Here is an 11,631-nt window from a genome sequence, read left to right as displayed (position 1 = left end):
AGGTTATTTACGGGCAAACCAAGAAGTGCACAATGCCCAATTTTCAAGGGCAAAGTTGGAATAATTTAACATTGTCCGGGTATTGTATATAGTGCCCAATTCGATTTGAGCACTGTAGGTTAAATATTGAATATATTAAAAATATGTAAAAAATCTTACAGGGTACTTAAAGAATCATAAAAAAATCTAAAATAGATGCTATATAAAATATTTTCATGACAGTTTAATTAAAACTATTACGATTATTATATTCTACGATTATTATGTACTATAACAAACGAAATTGCCGTTGTCTAGTCTAGGCACACGCTCCCCATATTGGACAGGAACGACGGGTGGTGAAGGTGATGGGCTCGAGCGTTAACTATCGCATCGTACACTGACGTGTGACTACTATGTCAATCGAGGACAGACGGCGGTGATCACGTGGATGGATGAAATATATACAATGTGAGCTTTAACGGAAACTGTCACAAATATTCACGAACAAACTCATCTCGAGCTCAACGAATTCGAGCACAGCGACAACTGCAGCCACGACCACTGCCGAGGAAGGATCTTCACTGATCTCATCGTAACGGCTGCGTCGCGTTCCGTAGTCGTCCACCCCGCTTCAGAGCGGAAACCACACATTTGCGCCGGAAATACCAGACAATCCGGAATACAGCCGGCGATTAGAACTGCAGCGATTACGATTGGGCTGTTCTACGCGCCGCTGAGCAGTTCGGACATATATTATTGACTATTGGCTCGATGACCTTTCTCGTCGATATATACCGATTGCCGTCTGGATCCTGTTTCTCCGGCGACAGCGTATGTACTATGTTTACATCCACCGTATAACTGAATTATATATATAGGTAACATCGTGGTTGAAATCAATGATGGTTCGTACAGTTTTTCTACTCAGTACACCGAGTTTGGTACCAGGTTTATGTTTTGATGTTTAATAATTTATAACTGTTTCTTTTTAAAAATACAAATTATTTTTCATGAATTTTTATATAATTATTTTTTTATTTTACCATTTAAAACTATTATTCCAACCTATTTCTAATACATTCTGTATAATGAATGTAATGTTTTGACAACTGAAAATATGTCGGCCTTTTAATCAGCTGGTTTTATAGTTTGCAATGGTTTACCTTATCTAGTATTATAATATAGAAGTCTGTGAAAATATTTTATAAAAATGCACAATTTTTATTTTGGTAAAATATAAAAAAAAAATATTGCTCATAATCATACAATAAAACTTCAATTTAACGAAATTTAATGTTTAACGATTTATTTTTGAGAACCACGACTTGCATTATTAATTATGAATAAAAAAAAAAGACCTCAAAAATAACATGATTACGTACGATTGCCAATTGGCAATGTTGCCATTTAATATTTATTGTCAATTCGATTAATTTTCCTAAATAATAACATTAAAAACAAATTGTAAAAACTAAAAATGTGAAAATAAAATAAAGTTATAATAAAGTATAAAAATAATTACAATTTATACCTTGGTATTTGTTACAAATGCTTGAAATACTTAACAAATATTTTATTATATTTTTATGAATAAAATATTCGTTATATTTCTAGATTGTGTGATCTAAACGATGTTTATCGGCTAAGGTAATTTTATTGAAACACCCTTTAGATGCTGATCTTATTTTTGTGAAGGTCTCAACACTTTTACAAAATGTGTAGGCATACCCAAATTATCGATGTGCGGTGGGTGTGTGTAAAACAAAGTTTAGTACACAACATACAAATTTGGAAGATAGACACCGCCAGTGCACTGTTGATACCTTAACAAATTTACGTAAATTACTTTTATTTGTAATACTGGTTTACTCATTGCTCCCCGACACGCGGTTTTGTTTTGTATTTACTAATTAATTCTAAATACCGCCGTTAAACATAATTTTTCGTTATTATTACTTTATTTTATTCAACGAATTGAAAGTTATTAATTTAGTTATTGATTTATATCATTTATATTAATTATCTACAACATGGTCAACTATACTATATTAGTTATTTGTTTTACGATTTATTATATCATATCTGTTATGAAAGTAAAATGTGAGTAAATTTTTTTTATTTCATAATATGCTAATACACAGATTAATATTTAAGAATAATCATTGCTAACAAGAACTATATAAAAAAATCATTTTTACAAATTTGAAACTACAATATAACTTTGTTATGATTATAATATTAATGACTTATACAAAAATATCATGAATATATATTTTTGATAAATTATAATTAGTATATGAATTATCTATGTGGTTTATTGTATTTCATATTTATGCTTTATGACCCGACGAAAATGTTTTTTGACACTCATAAAAAAGCATTAATCTAAAAAGAATTAAATTAGTTGTGTGTAAAATTTTACTGTATGTAGAAATTTTTAACTTAAGCATTTAGTTAAATATTTTTCGGGTTTGTAAAATAATATTTTTTTTATTGACTGTTAAATTATTTATATCCAGTTTTGGCAGCAAAACGTGAGTAATTATACACTATTTAAAATGTATATATTACCTGCGTGTAAATACATGCTTATTATGGTGACCTAATATAATACTACTATATAAATTTTAATATAGATAATAATATATTATATTAAATAGTTAAATCGAACGCAAATGCACGAATGCAAATCATATAAGTATAAATGTAATGACATTTAAACTGACTTCGCGGTACCGATTTGGCCGACTATATATATTAAATATATTTGATTTATCTCGGTGATGGTTGTCGTGGATCTGCATCCATACATTTATTGTTGTACGTCAATGAATAGCGCAACATTTTCTCACTCTCTTTTCACCGTCGGTAACATTTTTCTATACTGCAGTCGATTTTTCATCATACTTAAATTATATTTTAACCACTTATGTAAGATTTGACTATATTGTGTAATTATTTTCATAGTTCCACTTCGATATAGCCAATAAGTGTGTATGACAGATTATTATTAATTTAATTCGTTGTATGATTAATATTATTATAGTTTTGTTAGTTATGATTGGATTTAGTGTCGCAAATAGATACATATATATATGTACATAAATGTGACACAGCATTATTTTTATTTGAAAATTACTCTTATTAGTTATTATATTTATATGTAAATGTTATTTATTAGTTTGTTACCATATTGGTGTACAACATTTGTTCGGAAACAATTCAACACGTTTCTAAATTTTGGTTTATCTTACTGTTGATCTAGCTGTTTCGGTATATAGTCAGAAACTACCGTCCAACGAATATATTATCAAGTTCAAATAACATTGTATTGTGTTCCTAAAGATCAGGCTATAGTTGACAGAGTGTTTACAATTCTATATTCTTGCGAATAGAGAATTGCGTGGTTTCCAACCTAATTTTAAGAATTGTACTTCACTCCTTCCATTACAAAATTAAAATAACATGTAACCTGCAAGGCCGCAAATTATACTATTATCAAGATTGCAAGTTGTAAGTTCGTAATTTTCGGTACCTACATATTATAACGGATTTATCGAATGTATAATTAGAACACTATATAATGATATACCGTTAAAATCATAGACTTATATAATAGTCTATAGTTAACTTGGACCGTTATTATAGTCACGTGCAAAATATTTTAAATGCATTCCTGCAAGGTCTATGAAAAATGAACTTGTGATGTAAATACACGTATACTTTTTATACTTATTTTTTTTATATTGGGAGCAATAAGTTGTAATTTTTATTAAAATATTATATTATATTGTCACAGGAGAATCCAAAAATATTACATTATATTATTATAATGTATAATATTACAACGCCACGAACACCGATGAGATTTTGTTCAAATGGTTCCACTGGTCACATCGATATATATATATATATATTTATATATGTCTCATCCACTTAGTGTAATCGTATTTTTCATTAAATGGATATCCATTTCATGAACTAGCCACGAGCACGCTCAATTATACGTACGTTATTTTGACCTTAATGTATGGGTACGGCGAACGGCTGATGCATATAGTTTTCGACGACAGAGAATGTACGTGTAAATTACTGCGGACAGGACTCTGTAGTATGCGGACAGCCACCGCACAGGTCCTGATACTGAGTAATCATTGTCCTGTTGGCTGTCGGCAATACTGTCTGTATCCGGTACCCGTCGATCTCGCGCACCTGCACCGGCTCCACCGTACGCGGAAACAGCAGCTGAGTCGACACTGCTGACATTTTTATTCCAAGCAACTCAACCCGTACCGTCATGGCCATCAATACGTCGTCGCTATCGTAGTCATCACTATTGGGTCTGAGTCGTGATCCGCGTGTTTATCAATAGCCGCTGTATGGTCCGTCACGCTTCGATAGCGATAGCCACTGTGTAGCATCATGGTAATCCAAACGGCTTCAAGTGTACATCGCCAACGTTCTTCTAATGTCCTTAAGTGTTACCAATAAAATAATAATCATAACGATTATTACGACTGCATATCACACATGTGCGTTGTTACATTCCAAACGTCAATAACGATTGTTAACCGCGTGTCATACTTTATAGTAATCTTTAGTTTATCATATTGATTCATTTTTGTTGTATATTTGCAGATTTCACTATCGGCGGTGACAGATCTATTATGTACGCGAATTGTTGAAGTGCATCACGAGGTCATAAAACTATTTCGGGTCTGTTTTCTGTAGAATTTGGAACCGTTGTTAATTTAAAAATCTTAAAGTTAAAAAGAGTCATGGAAAACTTTTAGAATTTATAAATAAGAATAGTAATCAAAGCAAAATAAATATTATTTATGAAAATAAAAACTAAAAATGTTTGAGAAATATTATTGAACGAAATAAAAAAATATAATAATGAACGCTCGTTCATCCAACATCCACTGAGTCCCCCTTCTAGTTTTTTTCCAAATCGAGCACTGCGTTCAAAGACGCAGCACACATAGACTTAAACGATCTAATGCCATATAGAGTATCAGAACCACAGTAGGAGGCATTGGTCAGCAGCAATCACAATCAATTGTTAGTGTGTAATTAAAAAGTGTGTTATTGCTGGTGACGGCAGCCAGTTGATTTGTATATAGGTATTACACAACTATAAATAATTACAAAAAAAAAAAAAAATTGTAACCCACGCGACGTAACACTGTAGGATGGTGGTATCAAAACCGTACGTACATACACTACAAACAGTGGTTCTTAACAGGTTTTCCGTGGACTTGATATAAGTGTTCCGCGAAAATTTTAAAATCAGTCAGTAAAAATACTAGTATTTACGTATAATCAATGGTATTATTCATTCACCTTTATTTTGCAAATAAAAGTTTACCTATGTTAGTATATTACTTATAAGTACTAATATAAACAACATATTATATAATAAGTTTCATGTAGTTCATTTTTTACTTTTAAATTTAAATACATGTTATAATCAACATAGGTACACGACATATTTATTTTAACAATTAATATTATCATTATTATTATAAAATGTAATAATCATTATATATTTTTAAATTGTTATACTATCAATTATCTTCTATAATCATTCAACAACTATTTTGTATAATATGATCCATTATACGTATCAGTATACGTATATATGGCGACTGATATAGCAACAGCTGGCATCCGAAGTGTAAAACATTACCATCTTAGCAGCGTGGAATAACACAAAGATACAATTTCGCCGTTGACGAACCGACGACGTACGTAAAATTGTGGTACTCGAGTGAAACCATCGCATATGCCTACTGCAGCGATGCAGGATCGGGAGTACGAAAAAGAGGAGGCACTACGGAGTTTGGCGACAAATCATCAGCATACGTTCTCCGACACCCCGTCGTGTGACGAGTTCACGGGTGTCGCATGCTCGGATATAGACGCGGACCCCTTCTGCATGGCGGACAGCCGAACGACACCCGCCTTTTACATTCGCGCGGCCCGGCAGTGACGGCGACACGGTGGCCAGCGGTACCCGAGTGGACAGCGATGCTGCCTCGATGACATCAATACAGCAGTTATTGCAATCGTTACTGATTTACGACAGCTCGACAATTAATCATTACGGAACAATGTGGCCGACTGCTCGATGGAGACGAAACGTCGCATTGCGCGTTCAAAGGTAACGACAAGCGGTAGAGAATTTGGCGTGCGGCGATGGAACAACCGGAGAAAAAGCCGGACAATAACGATAAAAATATTAAAAACGTACTGAAGCGTTTAACACCGAGTAGGTTGCCGCGAAGTGGTGGCAAACTCAGACACACGTCAATAAAAAAATGGCCCGGTGGTGTACGACGTTTACGTGTCGCAACGCGAGCAGAGGCTGACGAACTGCCGAATGCAATCGGGGACGCATAAAAATAATACGACTAGTCGGCGACCGAAAAAGAAGCCGATCCAAATCAAAAAAAGATATTTTGCAATCGTACAAAAATACTATTTCGGTGTAGGAAACGTCTCATCAAGATATATTGTAAAAGTAAAAACAATAGAAATAAATCAAATATCGTGTAATATTACGGAAACTCACGACCAATGGTCGGCAGGTTTTTTTGCTACGATGCGTGCAAAGTATCAGAGTCGAAAAATAAATCCTTCACCGCGAAAACTTGCATTCGAGTTTTTTTTCAAAAAAGTGGTTTTAGCATACTTAGGTGTTTAATATTTGGATTTTCCAGATTTTTTTTGGTATAGAATGAAAGTCTGATGGTCCCTTATGCACGCTAAAACGTTTTTAAAGGCATTGGCAGTACGGTTCCGTACTACCGTCTTAAAAATACGTATATTTAGTTTTTTTGGTGAAAAACGTCAAAAACAACCAGGGGCCGTTGCCAGCCGTAATATAAAATAAAATTCTTGATTACATTATGTTTTTTTGCGCGCAAACGGTTTCTGCAACCTGTCCTACGATGCGTGCAAAGTATCATAGTCGAAAAATAAATCCTTCACCGCGAAAACTTGTATTCGAGTTTTTTTAAAAAAGTGGTTTTAGCGTACTTAGGTGCTTAATATTTGGATATTCGGGATTTTTTTGATATATAATGAAAGTCTGGTGGTCCCTTATGCACGCTAAAACGTTTTTAGAGGCATTGGCAGTACGGTTCTGTCTTAAAAATACGTATATTTAGTGTTTTTTGTGAAAAATGTCAAATTACGCCTGGGGTATGCATGATTATAAATTAAATATGTATTTTATAATAATTTTTTGGGTCCCTATTTTTGATAGAGTCGTACTACCCATTTTTTAAGGTTCAATTACATGATAGGGAGCCCTGGTGTGTAATTGCTCCCCGGCTCTTTTATAGTCTACACTCTACACCACTTCTTTATGATTATACTTTTTAGTATAATTTCAATCTTTTTTATTAATCGAATTGCACTTTATTATTATTTATTGGATAACTATCAATCTGTTATTATTTTATAAACTAAAAGTATACTTATCTATGGCTGGTTGAAATTTTGAATGTTGTGTTGGTTCTAGCTACTACCTATCTAGTTAGTGCCTATAAGTCTTATTTTTAGTATTTAGTAGGTTGACACTTCTTGAATCGGTAGTACACACTTACAATTTCGGACTACACAGTTTGTGTCGGGGTTTACTAAAAAATAGGAGGCTGACTTTTCCCATGACTTTTTTTATATTATTTAAAAATCATTGTCAACCTTATTTTTAAAGGACTAAAGTGGCTTTAGTCGAAACGGGTATCTTGCCGAAATGGGAAAAATTGATTTTGGATGAAACGGTCTGCGCCGTATATACTATCATGGCTGAAAAACATTATATATGTTCAACATGGAATAAATAAAAAATCATATTATCATTGCTAAATTAAATTTAAAAGATGATTTGTCTTGATTCGTCATCATTATTATCTAGAAGTTGATAAGTTGATTAGATAATGATAATGCTAAAATTTTATTTCTAAAATAATTTTGCAATTTGCTATCTGCACATTTTAAATATTTGATATTTTGATACCGGTTTTCTCTCTTCATTGACCATTGGGATTTGATGATTTCAATTGAGTTAGTGTATTTAATTAATTATAATTAATAATTACCGAAAATTAAATAATAAAATTCATTATTGAATATCGAGGTATTAAATTTTGATATTCAAACGAATAATTTTAAAAGAACGGTCTGATTACTGTTGACCATTTATGTACATCAAGTAAAACATGTCAAAAGTACTTGAAAAGAAAACTTCGTGTCAAAATTCTATTTGGGATATATTAAAAAAAGCTACCACAAAAAATTCAGAATGGCCTGATAAAGTAAATATAAACAGTTGAGATTATTATCTTTATTTGTCCTAAAACATAATATTTATTTTAATTATTAAATGGTTTATTAAGGATGAATTTTTGGATGTGATATATTGGGCTAGGCAAATTATTGGACTCATTGCTGGTCTATTATGGGGTCTATTACCACTAAAAGGTCTATTTGGATTAGGATTGTAAGAATTAAAACTATGAGCTTGTATACTTTTTTAATTGTATCATAGTAATTATAAGTTACTTGTTTATTGTTTAGATTTTTAGTGCTTAATGCTGTTATATTATATGCATATTTTACTAATTTTCAACAAATTGATGAAGAAGAATTTGGTGGAGCTTGGGAGTTAACAAAAGAAGGATTTGTTACTTCATTAGCAGGATTTTTGGTATGAATAATATTTAATCAATTGAACCTTATAAATGTAGTTATCTTGTCCATATCATAAAACCTAGTATCTACTTAGTCAGTTCCAGAAATAGTGCTGAACTTTAATATAGTTATATTGTTGATAGATTTTTTATTCTGATATATTTTGTTCTATATTATACAAGTTCTTTCTCATATAGTCATATTATAATAGGTTAATGTATGATATTTTTACAAATTATGGTGAAGTGTACAATGTATAAAAGAGAGGTAAATTTCTTAAATTTATATAATTTTCAATAGACTAATAGTATTCTGGTGTCATTTTAATAATTATAGACTGTTTATCCAATATATCTCACATGTTTTCCTAAGAGAATGCACACCGTTAAGTGCTATAATCTTGTCTCTGTTTTACAAATGGATAACAATTTGTGTTCAGCAGTTCAAATTTTGTGTTATAAGCTTTAATATTATAGTGGATTTACCTATTATTTAACTTGAAGGTAAATTTTTTTTCTGTGTTCTCTGGTTGGTTTTTTTCATTATTATCTTTTTAAATCAGTTAAAATTATTATTATATAATAATATTTTATGTACTCATTACTTTTCTTTAAAATTAAAATTTTAAGTCAAATCACACTATTTAAATCGACCACACAAAAGTGCTGAATACTAATTTTGAAATGTTATGTATTAATAAAATAGAGACAATACATTCAAGTTGCATCCTCTAATATCTTTATATTGTATGTATTATATGTTAACTTTTTATTAGTAAATATTGACCAACAACCATCATGATATTATCACCAATTGGTTTATTCAATTTTATAGTAAATTTGTATAAATCCATCAAAATAATACTAAAAATACAATCGATACACCTCACACTTCATTTAAATTATATTATCAAATTATATATTGTATACAAATAACTGATATTTCAATGTTTATGAAAAATTTATTTTAATATGTTTTGAAATATATTAAGTTAATACTTATTTTAAATGATTTATATTTCAATTAATTTAAATTATATTTTTATTTCAGGTAATGTGGATAATTGTGTATTCCGGAATGCACTTTGATTAAATACAAAAAAAGTTCTACAGTTAAAAATTTTATGTAATTTTTTTATTACAATTAATTAAATTATAATTTTTTGTACAAAATGAGTGTTCTACCTAAATTTTTATAAATTATAAGAAAAGTACAAAGATTTCTTTTTGTCCTAAATATTTTTATTTCCTTTTGGCTTAAGTTTTCTTTCCAATACATGTTTTATCTGTTCCTCTGTTTCTCCAACTTTCTTCGCATATCGTTCCTTTGCAATGTCTAAACTTTCACTAAGTTCAACAATTTTTTTCTAAAAATGAATAAATTAAATTAAATTATTATTTATATTTATAATACTGTTAATAAACTTACAGCATATTCTCTTTGAAGCAAAATTTTTCTTTTTTGTTTCATACCAAATGGGGTAGGACGTCCGTCCAAAAAAATGTAATCAGCACCATCCGTAAGAATACCTCTATCCATTGGGTTTAAAGGTAGCTTTTTTCTGTAAATTAAATTTTAACTTTTGTTTGAATAAAAATAATCTATACAATAATATACATTTTGTAAACGATAAGATGGAATAGTAAATCTATAATGCAAGAAAATTATGTTATAATAAATTTAAATTTCCAAGGGTATGATTAAAAAGAATACTTCTATTATTATTTATTTAAACTTTGTACAACAATAAACTGTCTGAAAATAAAAATAGCATTTTATATACAAGGTTAAAGCTTATAACTTTACAAGTTATAACATTAATTTGGACAATATAAATAATATACAAATGAAAGACAGGTACATAATATAATCTAAATAATATAGTCTACATGGTTGAAAAATATAAAACATTGAGCAGGAGAATTCATTACAGAAAAGTATAAAAAAAAATAAAAGAGGAAGAAGCTAATGGATTGGACATGTATTAATACATGATGGGTTGCTTTAATGAGTTTAATGTGTTTTTTTGTGTAAGGCAGGAGAGTGTTATAAGAAAATACCAAAACTTAGATATATAAGACAAAATCTATTGAATCTTTATATAATTCAATTATTAGATATTATATTTATTAATTGTTAAATGTAAAATTATTTTCTTTCTGTTTAACATCACCTTTTTCTTATGCTTATTTAAAACTGTTTTTGGGCTTTAACCTGTTTAAATAAATAGTGAAAGGTGAATAAAAGGTTGTAATTTGTACAACAAATTAAGAAGACAACCAATAAGGAAGTGTGCAGGGTGGAAAATTGTTATAAACCAATTGTAGAGTTGATTACAAGAAGAAAAATATATTTTAAAGGGATATTAAAATATCTAAAGAGACAAAAAAGGGTGCTTTGTGGTAACAATTTGAAACTGTTGAAAAGGAGTTGGGGAGTATCAGAATGTAACAGATTGCAAGATTGTAGAAGATTCTGTAAAGAAGGAAACATTCAATGAGTTAAAATTTTAATTATAAAAAAGATACTTAAAATACAGAAAATATAATCAATTATTTAACAATTTTCTTATTAATTCAAATTGTGTTATGGGATTAGTATATTGCATAAATGTTATTGTGAAACAGCCAGTATAAAATGAAAATATATAAATACATAAATATTTAGAATTTAGATACTTACGAAGACCTCCAAGACAGATCTAATCTTAAACCGTAACTGGTTGAAAAATATCTAATATTTTTAACTAAATTAATGCCCAACATTTTAAATATTTTAAAGTACCACAAATTCTTTAATATTCTTATATAATAAACTAAACAACAAAAGTTTTCTCGAGTAAAAAGTAAAGTTAACTAAGTGAACGAGTGAAGAACAATCATAGAATATAGAAATTAGTTATTGAAAAGATCTGATCTTTAATCATGGTTATCAGTATTGTTTTAT

General features: G+C 29.9%; 2 protein-coding genes across 2 annotated transcripts; one reads left to right on the top strand and one right to left on the bottom strand.

Moving 5' to 3' along the window:
• Positions 1–7,944: 7,944 nt before the first annotated feature.
• Positions 7,945–9,904, top strand: LOC132931932 (GEL complex subunit OPTI). Its single transcript, XM_060998039.1, has 4 exons — positions 7,945–8,309; positions 8,391–8,494; positions 8,572–8,701; positions 9,736–9,904. Exons 1-4 carry the CDS (start codon positions 8,214–8,216, stop codon positions 9,775–9,777), a joined length of 372 nt encoding a protein of 123 aa, XP_060854022.1. The 5' UTR covers positions 7,945–8,213; the 3' UTR covers positions 9,778–9,904.
• On the bottom strand, positions 9,798–11,618 carry LOC132931933 (large ribosomal subunit protein mL52). The gene is made up of 3 exons (XM_060998040.1): positions 11,368–11,618; positions 10,114–10,246; positions 9,798–10,051 (listed from the first exon to the last, which is right to left on the bottom strand). The coding sequence occupies exons 1-3, from the start codon at positions 11,448–11,450 to the stop codon at positions 9,917–9,919; spliced, it is 351 nt and encodes a 116-aa protein (XP_060854023.1). The 5' UTR covers positions 11,451–11,618; the 3' UTR covers positions 9,798–9,916.
• Between the last annotated feature and the right edge of the window lie 13 nt (positions 11,619–11,631).

Source organism: Rhopalosiphum padi, chromosome 1 (assembly GCF_020882245.1).
Source record: "Rhopalosiphum padi isolate XX-2018 chromosome 1, ASM2088224v1, whole genome shotgun sequence".
In the NCBI taxonomy this organism is placed as follows: Eukaryota; Metazoa; Arthropoda; class Insecta; order Hemiptera; family Aphididae; genus Rhopalosiphum; species Rhopalosiphum padi.
Note: the sequence above shows the minus strand (reverse complement) of the source record. Positions and strands in the feature narration are given on the sequence as shown.

Bases quoted from the DNA above. Each gene is read 5' to 3' on its own strand.
- LOC132931932 (XM_060998039.1), top strand. From the start codon at position 8,214: ATGTCAAAAGTACTTGAAAAGAAAACTTCGTGTCAAAATTCTATTTGG. The intron at 8,495-8,571 runs GTAAGAATTAAA...TTTATTGTTTAG, and splicing joins GGTCTATTTGGATTAGGATT to ATTTTTAGTGCTTAATGCTG. The intron at 8,702-9,735 runs GTATGAATAATA...TTTTTATTTCAG, and splicing joins CTTCATTAGCAGGATTTTTG to GTAATGTGGATAATTGTGTA.
- LOC132931933 (XM_060998040.1), bottom strand. From the start codon at position 11,450: ATGTTGGGCATTAATTTAGTTAAAAATATTAGATATTTTTCAACCAGT. The intron at 10,247-11,367 runs GTAAGTATCTAA...TTTAATTTACAG, and splicing joins GATCTGTCTTGGAGGTCTTC to AAAAAAGCTACCTTTAAACC. The intron at 10,052-10,113 runs GTAAGTTTATTA...ATTCATTTTTAG, and splicing joins TGCTTCAAAGAGAATATGCT to AAAAAAATTGTTGAACTTAG.